The sequence below is a fragment of the Podarcis bocagei genome (genome assembly GCF_964188305.1).
Source record: "Podarcis bocagei genome assembly, chromosome: 7".
In the NCBI taxonomy this organism is placed as follows: Eukaryota; Metazoa; Chordata; class Lepidosauria; order Squamata; family Lacertidae; genus Podarcis; species Podarcis bocagei.
Genome location: NC_138132.1, coordinates 66,735,354 through 66,754,039, shown reverse-complemented (window position 1 = coordinate 66,754,039; position 18,686 = coordinate 66,735,354). Strand labels below are relative to the sequence as shown.

Genomic DNA, 18,686 nt, shown 5'->3' with positions numbered 1-18,686 from the left:
ATAACAAATGCACTTAGCATTTAAACGCAAATCATGCAGTGCAAACAAAACTTGCCAATTGCCTACCATACAGTAAAGGTCATTTTACAGCACTGCTGGATTTTAGCATGTACTTGGAGATGTAAGGAGCAGTCTTAAGAGTCTTTCCTAGTGCTACATGGAGATGCCTTCAGGGGTTAAGGGTTAGGACCTTCTGCAAGCACAGCATCCCTGAGCTATAGATGCTCCAGCTGAACAATAAAAATTGCCTTATACCAAACCAGAATATTGGCCCACGCAGCTCAGTGCTGTGTATGATCTGGTGCCTGCCAGATGCTTTGAACTACAATTACCATAAGCCCAAGCCAGGTTGACCTGGGCTGGGGTTGATAGGGATTGCAGTGCAAAACATCTAGAAGGTACCAGACTGCAAAGGCTGCTGCTGTACACTGACTGGCAGCAGCTCCCAGGGTTTCAGGCAGGGCTCTATCCCAGCCCTACCTGGAGATGCAGAAGAACTGGACCTGGGACTTTCTACATGCAAAGCGGGTGCTCTACTGCTGAGAAGCTGCCCCTCCCCAGGTCATGCAGAAATACTCTGGCAGGGAGCCAGACTGCATTTCCCTGTCAATCAAGCATTCAGAGGTCAACACAGGTTTCCTTCAGTGTCTAGGGTGACATCTAGTCCACTTTTAAAGAAGTTCTTCCATGTGGGGGGAGGGTCTCCCCCCACAGTGTTTTTGACCATATGCAACAGGTCATTGTGAATGTCTTGCCTACACAACATCCCCACACACCAAGAGGCTGAATTTTGCACCCTCCTCTCCTCCCAAAGAGGGCGGGGGGAGGAACCTAAACATTTTGCTCTGGCTAACAAGAGCTTAGCCCTGCAAAGCATTAAGACTCTCTTACTTAGAAACTCTGCTGGCCGTGAACACCTGCCTTCACAGAAAGGGAGCTTCCCAGTTAAGCACAGAATATGCAGCAGACAGGGATGCAGACTTCACACATGCTCAGAGGAACTCCTGCCCTCCTTTACAAGCACCACTCCTGTAATCAGCACTTGCTCTTGCTGTAACTATTGTACAGTGGTACCTCGGGTTAAGTACTTAATTTGTTCCGGAGGTCCGTTCTTAACCTGAAACTGTTCTTAACCTGAAACACCACTTTAGCTAATGGGGCCTCCCGCTGCTGCCGCACCGCCGGAGCACAATTTCTGTTCTCATCCTGAAGCAAAGTTCTTAACCCGAGGTACTATTTCTAGGTTAGCGGAATCTGTAACCTGAAGAGTATGTAACCTGAAGCATATGTAACCCAAGGTACCACTGTATTTGGTTATGGAGCAGCCAAGAAACTGTTCCCTGTTCTTTCCTTTTTGGTACTGACTTCTGAATTACGTATTTGTTGTTCCTATTCTAAATACGAAGGCATGATCAACTTTGGGAGAGGAGAGGACACCTGCGTGCTGTCTTTGCAAATGAATCTGCACAGAGGAAGTGCTGGGGCTTAAAGCTAGGCTAGAAAATTGCTGCCTCCAACCAGCAGGTCCCTCTTCTTCCTAGAGTGAGCAGTGCTTAGTGGATGATGGGGGAACAGAGCTCTCATGGATCAGGCCAATGGCCCATCTAGTCCTGCAATTCTCTTCTCACAGTGGCCAACCAGATGTCTGTAGGAAACCTGCAAGCAGGAATCAAGCACAATAGCCCTCTCCCCTCCCGTAGCTTCCAGCAAGTGATATTTTGAAACATTGCTGCCTTTGACCACAGAGGCAAAGTACAGCCATCATCGTGCTTAGTAGCCACCGACAGCTCTCTCCTCCATGAAATTTGTCTCATCCTCTTTTAAAGCAGTCAAGATTGATGGCTAACACCAAACTTTTGTGGATGAGAGTTCCATAGGACAAAAATGGAATTCAGAGGCAACACATACACACACATAACCCTCCAATTTTGGCCAAATTGTTCACCCACCAACTTTCTAAACACTCTAGCTATGGGTATCAACAGGGGGAAAATAGATTGCTGCGCTCCCCCGCAAAAAATAATAATTCAGCACTGGGTTGAGAGAAACGAACTCTGCGCGCAATCAGAGACATTCCCATTTTGACCCTTTCTTTTCCGAGCTTTGCTGGCCTTTCCTAAGTAAGTAAATAATTCCAAACAGGCGTCCTTTAAAAGATAACGCCCCTAAAGGTCAGCGTCAACGGAGCCGCTAGGAACGCAGTCGCCCTCCATGCGCCCAAGGCGCAAAACCCTTCAAGGCGCGCAAGGGCGTCCCCTCGCTCCACCTGTGCTCACCTGGACTCGGCACCCTCCCTGGGTGAGCAGCCACTGGAGGCAGGCCAGGTTGCCGGTGGCGGCGGCATCGTGGCCCGGCGTGGCCCCATTGCGAGCCCGCCCGTTGCCGGCCAGCGCCGCTTCCTCCACCAGGTAGCGCAGGCAGTTCAGCTTCCCGGCGCGGGCGGCGTGGTGAGCAGGAGAGGCGCCCAGCGCGTCGCGGAGCTGTGCGGGCGGCAGCAGCTGCCCGTCGGCCTGCAGCGCCTTGAGCGTGTCCACATCCCCCTGGCGGGCGGCCTGCAACGCCCGCTCCAGGGCCATCGCCTGCGCCTCCGACGGCAGCCTGCCCGGCCGGCCGGCCCTCAACACCTGGAGGGAGCCATACGGGGGCCGGCCGCCTCGTCCCGACGGCCTCCCGGGATTCTCCGGCGTCTCTCGACGGTCCGCTCCGTCGGGTGCCTTGCAAAGGAAAGGTGGGCGGCCCGCGAGGTGCTGTGGCGGTACTCCTCTACTTTCCCGTCCCTTCTAACTTCGCTTGAGCAGCCGGACGCGAGGAGCCATCGCGCCCCGTCGAGGTTTGCTAGAAGTCTTGCCCGCGGTGCTTTCCTCAGCTGCGGAGCTCTGCGCGACAGAAGGGCCGGCCTCCCGCCCCGGCTGCCGGCTCCAGCTCCTCCCTCCCTCCCTCCAACACCAGCAAGAGCCTCCGGGGCGCCCTCCTGCCCCTCCCCGAGCCGTCCGGCTCCTCCCCTTCGCCGGCAGCGCTGAGGCTGGAGGCGGGAAAGGGTTAAACGCGAGATTTAAAAGGGAGCGGCATGGCCTTTCTCTCTTGCTGCTGATCCCCGCACAGGCGCTGCAAAGCCGTAATAGCCCCGCGGGCTCTGGACTCTGGGAATGATCTCTGAGCATGTGCAGTGTGCTTTTCCTAACACCTGCCCGATCCGGAATGATGGAACTCTTCACCATCTACTTTGCAAAAAACATCACGGTCGTCGATTAATCAGGGGGCGCTGATCTGATTCATCCAGATCAGTGTTTCCCAAACTTGGGTCTCCAGCTGTTTTGGGACTACAACTCCCATCATCCCTGACCACTGGTCCTGCTAGCTAGGGATGCTGGCAGTTGTAGTCCCAAAACAACTGGAGACTCAAGTCTGGGAAACCCTGATCATCTATGAACAAGTTAAAAAGCATAGGTCCCAGGAACAATTCTTGGGGGACACCCAATTTTTACTTCTCTCCATTTGGGGAACTGCCCATTTATTCCTGCTCTTTGCTTCCTGCAGCTTAACTGATTCCTGATTTACAAGATAACCTCTCTTCTTTTTCCTTGACTGCTAAAGCTTACTCAGGAGTCTTTGGGGAGGCACCTTGCGGAAAGCATTCCAAAAGTCTAGGGCTTTGCCTAGTTGAGCACACTCTAGACTGGCTTTTTGTTCTTACGTTGTCTACTTCCTGCTTGGTTTCCAAGCCAGTCCTAACATTAGGCAAAATGAAGCAGCTGCCTCAGGTGACAGATGTTGAAGGGCAGCAGCAGCACCAGCTCCACTCCCCCCATCACCTGGTCCTTCTTCCTGAGCCTTCTCAGGCCAGATTTGCATGAACCCTTATGGGGAGCGGGTGGGAAGAGGGGAAATCAACCACACACATAGGCGCCGACTCCATGGGGCTTGAGGGGGCTCGAGCCCCCTCAAAAATTTTTTTGGGGGGGCTCAGCCCCCCCAATAATCTCGGGCGGGCGCCCTTCCAGCAGAGCGCCGCCGCCGTCCCCCGCCTCCTCCCCACCTGCTCCTTCGCCAGCCAGCCAGCCGCGCGCCCTAATCGGAGAGCCCCGGCCGTCCCCCGCGAGATTAGGGAATCCCCGGGGGCAGGGGCTCCTGCCTCGCTGCTTCGCAGCACCACCGCCACTGCCAAGGCACTGCCGGAAATCCCGCGAGAACAGGGGAATCCCGACTGGCCACACCTCCCAGCCAGCCAATCGGCTGGCTGGGGGGCGTGGCTTGCCCTATTTAGGGCCGGAGCCACTTTATTTGCATATTCATGAGCTTATTTATTATTCATGAGCTTTCCCGGGCCCCCCCAATATTTTTTCTAAGTCCGCGTCCCTGACCACACAGAAACCCCACACTACACATTGTGCTTTAGGTTCCCAAACCTCTCCTCCTCACTCAGACCAGTCAAAAATTGTTGAGGGTGTTGATGGTATTTTCTGCCTGTTGTGTGAATTGCAATGCATGCTGCTGGATGTTGTGCCATTTCCCCATTCAATACAATAAAATTAAGGCTGTCAAACAATAAAATACATTACGAGGCATAAGAAAGCAGCGGAAATACAATTCAATTAGGAATATTTAATGCAATGGTTGTGCGGTCTTCCACCTGCAGCCACAAATTCATGGATGCACCACAGACCACCTGAATGAAGCTCGTGGAATGAAGCTCGTTGGAGGGTGCCAACCTTAGAGCAAATATTCAGCTTTGACCCTATGAGAAGAGGAGGCAGGTGGCACAGTGTCGGTTATGGGTTGTATCCAACATTAGAGTATTTCCATAAAAATGGCTAACTTGAGTCTACTCTGAGTAAGACTTTGTTGGATGCCATGCTTTGTTTGATCGAAAGAAAATTTTCCTTTGATGCCAATTCTGCCCATGCTCAGGGGTGCTGTGCACTTTGTCCGTGAGGGCAGGCCCCCATCTGCCATTCAAAGGGCTTTTTTTTATTTCTGTTCAACCTCCCGCAAAAGTTAGCCTCACAACTCGCCACATTTATTTATTTATAATTAAGCTTGCATAAAACGTATCACAAGACGCTACAAAACACAGAAGGATAAAACCAACAAAAGTATCCATCGAAACATTGTTTTAAACATCAGCAAATACTGGTTGCCTAAAAAAGGATAAAATTCTTGTTACAAAGGCTTTCAAAAGACACCTACCTGAAAGGAGAGAGGGGCAGTTCTGCCAAAACCTCTACCTGCAAGAAGCTCCACAGGGCACGGGCAACCAATTAGTATTTGCTGATGTTTTAAACAACGTTTTTATGGATTATTTTGTTGATTTTATCTTTCTGTGGACAGTCTGTTTCCTTATGCACCACCTTGATCATTGAGCTCCTCTGATGGGTCACAATCATGGAATCGGGTGGTCCTCTAAGAAACACCTGTGAGAAGCATCTTACTTTTTACTAAACGCCACTATCAGAAGATGCTCTGGGGTCCCTCCCTCCCTCAGACGTATGTCCAAGTAGTCCCAGCGGCATCTCCAGCAGGCATCTCCTTGGCTGGACTCATGCTGAAGGTCTTAAGTAGCACCCCTTCGTAGTACGACGTGACAGCTGCAGCAATGGCTGCCAGGCCACCCGCTACAGCCATCCACAGGGAATAGCCATACTCAAAGCTGGGGAATCCAGGGATGCTCAGAGACACCTAGAAGGCAAATGGGAAAGAGCTGGTTGGTCAAGGATTTGGCATGGAGGGGGATCCCAGGCATTGGCACTGTGGGGTGCATTGTGTGGGAATGTTGATTAAATATGATCCTTCCTCACTCACGCTAGTGAGTCAGTAGCAGAGTACATTCCCCAGTATTTAGCAGGAAGCTAGTTGGTAGATTCATCTGAATCTCTTTACTTTAGCAGTCCAACCTGGCTTTGTCCAGATCGGGTTTGTTCCTGGTCATAGCTGTCAACTTTTCCCTTTTCTTGCGAGGAATCCTATTCGGAATAAGGGAATTCCCCTTTAAAAAAGGGAAACGTTGACAGCTATGTTCCTGGTAAATCCCCTTTGTTCCCTCTTAAAAAGAATAAAGACACAACAGTCTTCTTTTAAAAGTAATGATAAGAAGTTTACTCACATTCAGTTCACAGTAGGTTCCCTGAAGGCAAGCTTTAGCTTGTAATTACAGAAGAGAGTTTATCCCATATGGGGACTGAGCCCATGTGCTGCTGGCTGAGAGCCAGCACACAGCAAAAGCCTAAAGATAAAATGGTCGAGAGAGAAACATTGCTGCGTGACCAGCCCTTTTATGGGGTCTCACAGGCTCACACCTGGACACATGCAGGGGGAGGATGCTCCAGACAGGTGTGACAGGAAGTCCTCCTGGCTGGAGTAACATCCCCGTGTGTCCACTCTGGGCAAACAGGAAGTGTTGTACATGACTGCTTATGTTCCATCCCACACATTGTCAGTTGAGACTGCCATGTTGGAAACTGCAACAAGGCAGATTTTATGGACGGTGCTGATTGCAAAAACCGGTGTGGTGTAGTGGTTAGAGTGTTGGGCTAGGACCTAGGAGAGAGCAGGGTTCAAATCCCCACTCAGACACGATGACGCTCACTGGGTGGCCTTAGGGGCCTAACCTACCTCACAGGGAGGGAGAAGGAAGGAGATTGAAGAGGAGGCTAATGGCGTGTGTGGAGAAGGAGGAATATTCAGCTGCAGTGGGAGTGGGGGGTTGGAGAAAGAAAAGACAATGAGCAGCAAGGGCAGGAGGCAGTGAGTGGTGCTCTCCAAGCAAACCTGGATGTATCTGTCCTCAGCATGTCTCATGGGTGGGCCAGCCCTGGCAGGAGACTCGCAAATGCTCCTCAGAACTATTTGAAGGCAAGGTGTGACCAAAGCCCTGCACCCCACCTATGGGAATCTCACCGAAACGTTCTTGTCCTTTTGGTAATTTTGAAATGCAATTTATTTTCTCATTAAGGGATGGGACGCTGTTTTAAAAAAGAGAGAGGGCATTCTGGCACAGCGCTGCCCTAGGCTAGCCCTCTGCCTTCAAGCATCTCCCCATTGTCTGTGTTGGAGTAAGAGTCAGCTGCCAGCACTATTTCTCTGCGTGTTGTACAATACAACCACCACAAGGAGGGTGGGTAAAAAAGGACACACAGCCATAGCAGACAGCGGAAATACCTCATACTGGTGCTGGAAGAAGACATACAGGCAATATCGGATCACGCCAATGCAGGACAAAAAGCCTAAAAGGAAAGGGAGAGAGGTGTGAGCTCTTATGAACTTGGAGTGCAGAACTTATTTACTTTCTCCCCCACCCCTAAACGGGCATAGCTAGGATTTTTGTGAGGGGGCAGAACCTCAGTTAGCTATACATTTTTATTATCAGTATTTTTTATTGATTTAGGGGGTTAGCTGTCCCTCCCTGTCCCATTCCATTCCTCCCTCCCTCCCTGCAAGTCTTTAGCTTGGGAATTCCCAATTGGGTGCCAGACATGGGCGTAGCCAGGATTTCTGTTGGGGGGGGGAGCAGGGCACCCACTTGTCATCATCCTCTGTCTAGAATGAAATATCTCTACAACAGTTGTTTAAAATTACTTTCATTTGACCGCAAGTGCTCAGAAAAATGTATCCAAGTGTACAATTTCTACTTTTAGTTAATTGTTTTTATTTATTTATTTACTTGATTTGGAAGGGAAATTGCCCCTCCCTCCAGCTATACCCATGGTGCCAGACCCACTGGTATGCTGCAAGGGATACAGAAATCCAGTGATTTAAGACTCTTGTGAATCATGGAATTGTAGAATTGTAGAATCACAGCTAAAGAATCCGTGGCAGATAGCCATCCAACCTCTGTTAAGAAACCCTCAAGGAAAGAGAGTCCATCACCTTCCAAAACAGCCAGAAAGTTCTTCCCAAAGTGCCTGTCCAAAGAAGAGACTGCTGTTGATTCTCTGCTTGAGTCACTGCTCTGGGCTGACCTCCTTCCAGCCCAGAAAAGAGAAACATGAAACATGAGCTGCTCTGAAGTTGTGAAACTTTTAGTCTTACGTACACAGGGTTGTGTAAGTAAGTATGTGTGTTTTGGCTGATGCTGGAAGCCGGAGACATAGAGGCACATCTTGCTCTGTGCTGGACCTGTGAATTGTGACGTAGGGCTTCCCTGGAACCCTAATGTGGAAGTAAGACCTGCTGGAGTCTCCAAGCCATAAGCACTGCTATCCTTTGCTCATACGTCCAACTAAAACTCTAAAGACGCCACAGTCTCCAATGAGCATTCCAAGGAAACAAAACCCTGGGTGAATGCTGCAATCTCTCACCACTCAGAGAGTGGGGTCACATTCAGCAATATCCCATGGGTCTAGGCATGCTTCCCCACTTTCTTCTGCAATAAGGAATTGTGCAGCCTGATCTGTGTGTCATGGGAAGGCTCAAGGAGGAGTGACTAGGGCAGAGGACCTGTCGCTCATCAGATTCTGCCGACTGAGGGAGGTGCCTCTCTTTGCCCAATGGCAGGGCTCATCAATGACACTGCAGTCAAAAAGAGGTGTGAGCCAGCTTGCATGGGCTTTACCTGTCCCAAGGCACTGCAGGGAATTGCTTTTGTCTAATGAAGAGGGCTCTTGCGTTGAAAGCCTCTGGTCTTCAGCGGAGGACATACCTGCAAAGAGATAGCATCCTGTGGAGAGGCAGAGGCAGCGCCACTTGGCCGTGGCCTCTTGGAAGCAGCGGAAATATGGACATCCTGAGAGGAGGCAGATGAAGGCTGCAGCCCCTGCGATGGCAGATGTGATGAGTGAAGCTCTTGCGATGATAATGGCCCCTGCAGGAAGATACATAGGTCAAGCCCCAGCAAGTAACCAGGAACACACCAGCATGGTTTTGAGTGGGGACAAGATCAGTATGGGACTGTTAAATATGGGACTGCAAGGTCTGCTTTGTATGGGGGGGCGGAGGCCAGGGTTTTTTTGTCCCAGTATCCTGTCTCTGACCATGGACCAGCAAATCATACAGGAGTCTTCCTCCAACCTGGTGCTTCCAAATGTTTTGGACTACATGTTTCTTTCTGCTTCTTGTAAGGTAAAGGGTAAAGGGACCCTTGACCATTAGGTCTAGTTGTGACTGACTCTGGGGTTGCGGCGCTCATCTCGCTTTATTGGCCAAGGGAGCCGGTGTACAGCTTCTGGGTCATGTGGCCAGCATGACTAAGCCGCTTCTGGCATACCAGAGCAGCGCACGGAAACACCGTTTACCTTCCCTCCAGAGCAGTACCTATTTAGCTACTTGCACTTTGACGTGCTTTCGAACTGCTAGGTGGGCAGGAGCAGGGACCGAGCAACGGGAGCTCACCCCATTGCGGGGATTCGAACCACCGACCTACTGATCGGCAGGCCCTAGGCTCTGTGGTTTAACCCACAGTGCCACCTGCGTCTCTCTGCTTCTTGTAGTCCAAAACATTTGGAAGCACCAGGTTGGAGATGATATATATAACCTTTGTTAAGAAACCAGAAGCTTTTTTATTAGGAATTACAGGTGCCGACATACCAAAGGAGCAGAAAATACTTTTTAAGTATGGAACAACAGCTGCCCAGATGTTATTAGCCCAGAGTTGGAGAGGAGACAAAGTCCCTTCCAGAGAAGAATGGCCAACCTAGCTGATGGACTATGCCGAAAACGGCAAAGCTGAGTGGAAACCTCAGAAACCAAGAGGATAAATACCTTTATAAAAGAATGGGGAAAAATTACTTAGGAGAGCACTGTAAGCAGATGGAAACAAGAGCAGGATTTGGATTCACTTGCAGTGTAAAAATTACAATGGACAATATGGTTTGATATAAAAATTGGAGTAGGATGAATATGCAGTTGTAGATGTTTAAAATGAGACCCCATGGAGGGGATGGGGGAAAGTCTTGAGATTCAGAGAATCTCTTTATATTGATATATTTTTATTAGTGTGTGTATATTTGTACTTTGTATTTGTGAAACCAATAAAAATGATTTAAAAAGGAAAAAAGAAATCTTTTGGACTACATCAGCCCTGGCCAGCGCTGTGAGTCATCGGAAGCACCCGCCTTAGAGAAACACAACACAGTTCTAGACTGGAGCATCGTCCTCTCAATTACTCTCAGCACCCCATGGCTAAAATGTGGAGTGATCTTACAGACAAAGCCTTCTCAAATCTGACCAAGAGCTCCTTTTTCTAGCATCTTGCCTCCAATGGCAGACAACCTGATGCCTATGGATGCTCTGGACCAGAGTAAGGGCACAGTCACCTGAAAGTCAAAGGTAGACTGTCCTGAATGTGGAGGCTCTATTCCAAGCTAGCATGGTTCCAGGTAGTTGGTGTTTTTTTTAGCCATATAAGCTAATGACCATCCCCAGAGCCTGTGCTAATAATTCCCAAATTCTTTATATTTAGAAAAATAAATAAAAACATGTAAATATTCTGTTGGCCTTCCAATCACTCTGTGGCAGTGAGGTTGTTCACAACGCTGATTTGTAGTGACTGGCAGCCCCTTTGCCTTATAGAGAAATGATGTCAGTAAATTGAAAACCCAGAAAGCAGGAGAAGAACTGAAATAACCAGGAATTCCATTTGTGGGTGTGAAATAACGGATTTCTAGAGCCCCAGCGATCTCCTGGGGCCATGGCAAGTTATAAATGGAGAAGAGGAAGTGAAAGGGAGGTGTCAGTTTACCAACCAACAGCTTCTGTGGTCAGAAGCCAGCCACTTGGCACAGACCAGTAATTATCTTTTTTTCACACAGCCTTGGTTGCCCCCCGTGGGAAGGTCATAGTATTGCATGTGCACAGCCAAGAAAAACCAATTTAGTGATTTTACAGCAGCAGAACCAGTTTGCTGCACTCGGTGCAGACATCCCAGTGTTTGGACAATGCCTCCCATTCGCTTCCCTGCCCACCACCCAATCGCCTGTCACTGCTGCTGTGCCAACCAGGGTAAAGGTAAAGGGACCCCTGACCATTAGGTCCAGTCGTGACCAACTCTGGGGTTGTGGCGCTCATCTCGCTTTATTGGCCAAGGGAGCCAGTGTACAGCTTCCAGGTCATGTGGCCAGCATGACTAAGTTGCTTCTGGCGAACCAGAGCAGCATACTGAAACGCCGTTTACATTCCCGACGGAGTGGTACCTACGGTATTTATCTACTTGCACGGGCATGCTTTCGAACTGCTAGGTTGGCAAGAGCAGGGACCAAGCAATGGGAGCTCGCCCCATCGCGGGGATTTGAACCGCCAACCTTCTGATTGGCAAGTCCTAGGCTCTGTGGTTTAACCCACAGTGCCACCTGTGTCCCTGCCAACCAGGGAGCTGTCTTTAAAAGGGGTCGTCCTTGACAGCAGCTTGGTGGAGCTCGATGGTCAGATTTGGGACGTGACGTTTACCGGGATGCGGGTTCAGGTAAGAGCTGAAGACATCGCAGGTCCAGATTTTGACAAACTTGTCCCAAACGCACTCTCCCCATAGGCCTCGGCAACGCATGCTGAGGACCACAGAGCCTTTGCTGTTCACCTGGAAGAGATGGGGGGAAGGGGAGGCAGGAGTGAGGGAGCCTCAGATCAGTTACTGGTCCTCAATAGATGGACCACTCGAGGCTAAAACACTTAGACACCAGTTCAGTTGAAGCGGTGCAGCAGCTAAGACAGGGCTATCTGCTGGCAGCTAGATCATAGCAGAGACTACGCATGCACCATGTATCTTAAGCATTTCCTTACCACAAAGAATTCTGGGAACTGTGGTTTACAGTTCTTAAACTACAGTTCCCAGGATTATTTCTTTTGAGAGGAGGATACATGTGCTTTAAATGTATGCAGCCAATGCCACAGCCTCAGTAATAGGTACTAGACGGATAACATCTGGAAAGATGGGTTGTAATTTTAACAAAGTAACCATGATAATATTGGCTCACCTGTACATCATTCTGTGAATTTTATGGGGATATTCTCAAGGTTTTATGAGCTTTTTGAAAAGCTCATACCACTTACTTACAAAGCACAGCAATGACAAAAATTACTTACAAAGCACAGCAATGACAAAATTCCTCCACCACCCCCTTCAATCACATGCCCTCTGAAATTGCCCAAAGACTGTTATAAATGAGCATATGGAAATCTGATGCAAATCTGGGTCATGGGCCTTTGCCTCAATTTCAAATGCTTTAAAATACCTAGCAACACCCCTGGAAGTGACTAACTCCTTTTAAAATTCCCACCAACTCTGCTTAAACCCTTAGGAACTAATACATACCCCCACTCTCTGATCCCTATGGGAACGAAAAGCCCAATTATGCACAAGGCAATGAAATTGTAGACCTACATTAAACCCCTAGCCTAGCCCTTCCCATTCCCTTCTATTTCCCTCCAGTATTCTATAGATGAAATTAGGGACCAGCAGCTGTCCTTCCCCATTCTAGAAACTCCTTGGAGAGGAAGCTGAACCCTGAAGCATGGCCACAGCCAGAGTTTTAACAAGACATCTGTAAAAGGCAAGAATCAGGGGCAGTGATTTCCCTCTCTGAGCCCTCATCCCGAGAAAGCGACAAGGAAATATGGCAAACGGGGACATTTGGTGCACATATCTTATTCCTGGCACCCAACCAACCAACCAGGTGCCCCTCCCAGACCCTTTCTGAAGAGTGGCAAGGGAAATGGCTTGCTCTTCTTACCTGCCAGCAGTCTGTGCAGATGGCGCCCACGGTACAGACAAAGGAAAAGGCCCCCAAGAAAATGGAGAGCAGGCTCGCGGTCAGCCCCATGGAAGAGACTTTGTAGAAGGAGTAAAGGGCCCAGGAGCCAGCCCCACTGGGCTCCAGCTCTGTCCTTCTGCCCTAAGGGGTTCTCCCACCTGGCACAGATGATGGAACACTAGACATTGGAAAGTCACCCCCCTCACTCAAAACCTGGATGCTTGGAGACCTCCTCATTGGGCCTGGCTTAGGGGCTGAACATGCACCGCTGCCTTTTAATGAAATGGGAGGCTTTGGCTGCGGAGATTAATGGGGCACAGAGAAGCTTAAATGTCAGGCGGAACGGAAGAGGCAGTCAGCCAGCTCTGGGACCTGTTGGCAGGGCCAGATTTAGATGAAGAGAGGCCCTGGGCTACTCCACTTGTGAGGCCCCTCCCCACCCCCCTCACAACTAGAAGAAAATGGAAGTGTGTTACAAACAAAATTGAGTGAAGCCAAGGATGATGACGGGTATTTAAATTCTACAATTCACAATTTCTCCTCTAAAGGACATAAGATACTGTTAAATACCATGGTGATTTTTAAAAAATGCATAAAATTAACACTGAAAAACTTTTGCAATAACTGAACTTTGTAAACCTTTTGTGGCCTGAGCAGGCCTGGAACTAGTTCCCATGTCTTGTTCCTCTCTAAGGAATCAAGTTCAGCCTTCATGGCATTTAACCATGGCTCAGCATCCTCTGAGGATAAACTTTGAACCTCTTGGAAGATTGAAGGTTCCCAAACCTTCTCTGAGTTACTAACAACAGCTGTATCTGCTATGACTGTTTTAGCAAATCTTCAGCATACCTTTTGGGTGGTTTACCCTTTGTGGCCCTTTCAGATCTGCGTACTATACACAAGTCTTCCATGCTAGGCTTCTCTTCTCTAGGAGAATAGTGGGCAGGTCGGATGGGATTGACAAGGCACCTGATCCTCACCTGAATCTCATAGCTCTCCTGAAGCTGCCTCTGGTTAGTTATCATTTAACTCTTGGGGGAAATAATTAGCATCAATGTGCATGGAAGTTGCTGAACTAATTAACCAACTAGAAGGATTACTGTTAATAGCACCAGGAGCAGGGCCGTCTTAACCTTTGGCACTAGGGGTGCACGGCACCAGGGCGCTGGGCTCTCAGAGACACCAGGCCGAGAGTCCGGAGCTGAGCGTTGGAGTCCGGGGAAGAGCCACTGACAGTCGAGTGGAGCAGAGACCGTCGGAGCGCCAAGGCTCTTCTGCTGCAGGTGGCTCTTCCCCAGACTCCAACACTTGCCCCCGAACTCGCGCCGAGCCACAGCAGCAGAAGAGCCCGCGGCGCTCCAACAGGCTTGGCTCTGCTCGGCTGTTGGCTCTTGCCCCAGCTGCATGGCAGCTAACTGTTTGGGCGCCGCGCCCAGAGCGCTGTGGTGGGATCCACCGCGGGCTAACAGCACCAAAGGCAGCAACAAAACCCGACGAATAGAAGCACATGGATCCTGTCCGGAGATGTTGCCTCCGATGCTGCTTGCATTCTCCATTGTTCTGCACTGGCACCCCATGTTGGACGGTGCTGGGAGTGTGCGCCAACAGCGGAAAAGCCAGCAAAGGAACCCGCAGCTTGGCGCATGCAACAGGATGCGTCACACAGTGCGCACAACATTACACGGCCCTCCGGGTGCTGCACACGCAGCCGAAACCATTGATCGCCATGCGGGGGAAGGCAGCGGGCAGACAGTGCAGTGACTGTGCATGCTGCCTGACATTTTGTCCCCCCCCCAGCATGGAACCCGCACCCCCTTCATATGCCCCTGTGCGTGGGGCACTAGCACCCCTTTTGGTTTGGTGCTGTGAGTCCCTGTGTCCCACAACTGTTCTAAAGGTAAACAACTATTTCCTTTAAAAAAGAACTATTTCCTTTAAAAGGTTGACAATTCTGGGCAACCTAGGGGCGCCGGGTGGATCAACCCAAGTGGAGGTGACAATCTTCTTGTCCCATCCTTGAAACTACAGTCGGGAAAGAGGAAAGAAGGAGACACTCTAAGCAGAACAGGGGGAGAGAACTGCCTTCTACTGAGTTCATTCACAGGGCCGTCTTAAGCATATGTAGTGCCGGGGCGCAAAGATCTACCCGGCACCCCTAGTGTCCCTGAGAGCCCGGCGCCCTGGTGCCGTGCACCCCTAGTGCCAACGGTTAAGACGGCCCTGCTCCTGTATAGGATATAGCCAGTGCCAGATTTATGTACAGTGGTACCTCAGGTTACATATGCTTCAGGTTGCATACGCTTCAGGTTGACAATTCTGGGCAACCTGCCAACCCAGAAATAGTGCTTCAGGTTAAGAACTTTGCTTCAGGATGAGAACAGAAATCGTGCTCCGGAGGCCCCATTAGCTAAAGTGGTGCCTCAGGTTAAGAACAGTTTCAGGTTAAGTACGGACCTCCGGAACGAATTAAGTACTTAACCTGAGGTACCACTGTATAGGCTAAGTAGGCTGAATCCTAGGGCCTCTAAATATAGGGGGCCTCGCCAGCCTGCCATCTCCCCAGTGCCGCTCCCCAGCAGGCAACCTCCCCTCTCCCAAAATTGGAAACCCAAGACTTCATGTGAGGGCAGGGCAACATTTTCTGTCACTGCCCTAATTGTTTGGTGATGCAAGCATTTCCTTTCAATGAGCTTTTGTTGCTCTCGTGACCAGAAGGGGGAGCTGAATACCATCATTTAAACCCGTGGAAAAGCCTCATGCCTGCAGAACAGCTCCTTCCTCCCAGGATTCTGTGGCCTAAGTTTGGTTAGGTGGTGCTTTGCAGCATTCAGTGCCTGATTTGCCCCTCTGAAAGGCTAATAGCTAGGCTTCTCCCAAATATACTACTTTCTCCTGCCTCCTGCTCTACCAGTCCCAATGGGCACTGACCATTCCTGCTCCTCTTGTACTTTCCCACCCCAGCTGGTTGTTAGAAGAGCTGGTAACTAAAGGCTTGTATACAAGTTTGCTTGTTTCCTTCTGCAGCCCAATACATTTTCCTTTTGTGCCTTGATACCTGCAGGAAGGTGCTGTCTTGTTGATAAGAGTTCTGTAAGCTGTTCCAGAAGCAGGATTTAAAACACACACACACACACCAGTCTCTCACAAGCTTGCATTGTATTCCTGTCAGCCACAGGAGAGCAGACACAGAGTACATATTCTCCAGCATGGAAGAGCTACGGCAGGCTTCAGCTAGAGCTTAGTAAAGCTGGACACCAGCACCTATTTTATATGTTCTCAGGATAAGCCCAGTGCTTCTGAGCATGTGTAGATTTCACTTCCTCTGGATGCCTTCAGCTATCGGGATTGTCCCCCTGCCACATGACTTCACCTGAACATTGAGGCTACTAGGGGAGACTCTTATACACCTTCCTCTGAGCCTCTTTGTCAGGCTGAATTATGGATCTCACTTAAGGATGGCCTCCAAGGGTGTTCTGAAGCACCCCTAAAAAGATCCAGCTTTTGCTATGACAGCCTGCTGCACCTCAGAAAGAAGTTTTGATTGTAGCCTAGAGGCATCTCAAGAGAGACTCCATTATAGCAAGCCAGGTTTGCAGGTTCCAAGCCAGCCAAATTGCAACACACACACACACACACACACACACACACACACACACACACACACACAAACACGGCCAATGGATGATCTTCTTCCTTTTGTCAATCTCTGCCACCCCTCCCTTATCATTTGAAAACTGAAAAATAAAGAAAAGAGCATCAGACTTCTTCTGGAGATTTTTCAATAGCCCAAAGGCTCGGGCCAGCAGAGCCCCAAAGATATGCTAATCTCTTTCCCCCATCTTATCTGCACAGCAGAACAGGTTTTTTTCAGAAGCCATTTCCCCCAACACTTTTTATCTTATGGCCCTTTGAGTTCCAGTAGCACCTTAGATTAAGATAAACCCTTCCAGATTGGTGCCATTTAAGAACTGATAACACCCACCCACTGTCTAGTCTTTGTTTCTATGTTAATTTTCAATCCCAACTTAGAGATAAGTGGCAACGGTCTTCACCTTGCTAGACCTCATCTGCCTCTGCCACACATGTTTTCAGAATAACTCTTGCATTGAGTATTAACTCTCCTCAGACTAGATTAACGTGCCATTTATTGAAATTGTTTTAATGTTTTTATTAAAAATGTGCTGATGCCCTTTTGATATAATAAAATGTACTTCATCCATGTGGCCTCTTCAGGTGTCAAAGTCTAGAGCGTGTTGGATCTCAGCATCAAGCAATCCCTAGAATTCAGTGCCAGAGCTGCATGTGAGAATGGCAGGTTGCATGTAAACACCATGCTTCTTAACAAGGGGGCCAGCCCCCTTTGGCAACATTTCCCCCAGGCTGATGGTGTGCAGGACATCTGGGAACATTATATGAGATATACTAAATGATTTGGCTCTTACAGAACCACCCAAGATTCCCAAGACTGGAAGGATGGGGATTTGGGTCTGCTGTGTTTGTATCCCGGCTCAAACTTTCTGTAGTTTTTTTTTTTTTCTTTGACCAATGACTTGGGATGGCCTGCTGCAGGACTCTTTAATTCTGGGTTACAGAGGAGCTGAACAAATGTTGTCCTGGTTCATAAGTAGAGCCTGCTGGCCCTTTGAGTCCAGCATCCTGTTCTCACAGTGACCAAGCTGATCCCAGAAAGAGAAGCCCACAAGCAGGTCTCAGGCCTGTGGCTTCCAGCAACTGGTATTCAGAACCATTGCTCCCTCCAGCTGTGGAGGCTGAACAGAGCCATCATGGCTAGTAGCCATTGATAAACATCTCCTTCTTCTGCACCTGGTGGGAGTGTGGTTTTCCAAGTGAGGGGCAGAAATATGGTGTGCTAGAAGCTACAAACATTACTAAATTGCAGAAGTTGGAAGGCTGGTGTGGGGCTGTATTCAAGGGGGTCCCTGATCAGTCGTGCTGTTCCAGCTACCAAGATGCAGACACAAATCAATTTTATTATCTTGTTATAAGAAAAAAAAACAACTGCTCCTTTTCCCTTATGGGTTACCCAAGAGCCCGTATAGAGTCCTTATGTAGGTTCTCTATCGGTAGGAGGAAAATAACAGAGGCCAACCAGAGAATATTGAGAAGCAAAGCAGCTAGTAAGCCTGATCCTTATTAAACTGTTGCAACAGGGTGCTCACACACCCCACACAGGAGGAAGGAGGAACCCAGAACATTGGTGTGCAAGCTCTTATATTGACTTTTGAAATTGCCACCCTATAGCTCAAGACCACCCCCCAAAACATCATACATACATCACTGAAGGGGCGGTCTACAGCAGAAAACCTGTCTGCCAGGATATCTGGGCATCCTGGCTATTCTTTTGTGATGGTAAATACTCAGTTCCTGAATCCAGGTCATAGGCTTACCCTAGTCATACACTTTGACCAAACTGCGGGAGGCAGTGGAAGGCAGAAGTGCCTGGCGTGCTCTGGTCCACTGGGTCACGAAGAGTCGGACACGACTAAACGACTAAACAACAACAACAACAACAACAGTCATACACAGATACACCCTTAAGACAGGATTTGTGAGCAAAGAGACAATGGGGAGGTTTTCCCATTTCCTTCCTCCTTGCAGAGAAATATTTGAGGTCAATTTGGGAGAGTCAAAATGGCTTCAGGATTGTTCTCCTGTACTATTTCAGACACGTGATTTATATACTTATGTATGTGTTTGCCTTGTACATTTATGAACATTTATTTTATATATATAAGACCTCGGAATTCCTATAACAATCTGAAGAAGACTGTGATCTGCTACACTGCTGCCGTTACTTATTCATCAGGCACACGCCCACAGCTCCTCTCTCTTGTTGGGGAGGCCGTTGGGCAAGCAGACGGGGCAGGCGGCACGTGCCACTTAAAGGCATCGCATGGTTTCATGTCATCTTAACCAGAGGCCTGCTGTCAAGGCTGGGAGTGTGGCACAGGCCTCTATTGTAACCACACAAAGATTAAACCGATAATG

At 49.2% G+C, this 18,686-nt stretch overlaps 2 protein-coding genes across 2 annotated transcripts in view; both read right to left on the bottom strand.

Moving 5' to 3' along the window:
* Nucleotides 1-2,903, bottom strand: part of ESPN (espin) — a 111,840-nt gene extending 108,937 nt beyond the window's left edge. The window contains exon 1 of the mRNA XM_081201486.1: nt 2,277-2,903. Within this exon, the coding sequence (XP_081057612.1) occupies nt 2,277-2,576 (300 nt within the window). The 5' untranslated portion in view covers nt 2,577-2,903. The remainder of the gene's footprint in view (nt 1-2,276) is intronic.
* Nucleotides 2,904-5,194: 2,291 nt separating this feature from the next.
* LOC308590733 (claudin-16-like) lies at nt 5,195-12,931 on the bottom strand. The gene is made up of 5 exons (XM_081200889.1): nt 12,657-12,931; nt 11,377-11,503; nt 8,636-8,797; nt 7,156-7,220; nt 5,195-5,676 (listed from the first exon to the last, which is right to left on the bottom strand). The coding sequence occupies exons 1-5, from the start codon at nt 12,744-12,746 to the stop codon at nt 5,479-5,481; spliced, it is 642 nt and encodes a 213-aa protein (XP_081057015.1). The 5' UTR covers nt 12,747-12,931; the 3' UTR covers nt 5,195-5,478.
* Nucleotides 12,932-18,686: the final 5,755 nt, after the last annotated feature.

Coding starts and splice junctions, on each gene's coding strand:
- LOC308590733 (XM_081200889.1), bottom strand. CDS start 12,746: ATGGGGCTGACCGCGAGCCTGCTCTCCATTTTCTTGGGGGCCTTTTCC. Junction 11,504..12,656: donor TCTGCACAGACTGCTGGCAG/GTAAGAAGAGCA, acceptor CATCTCTTCCAG/GTGAACAGCAAAGGCTCTGT. Junction 7,221..8,635: donor AGGATGCTATCTCTTTGCAG/GTATGTCCTCCG, acceptor CTTTCCTTTTAG/GCTTTTTGTCCTGCATTGGC.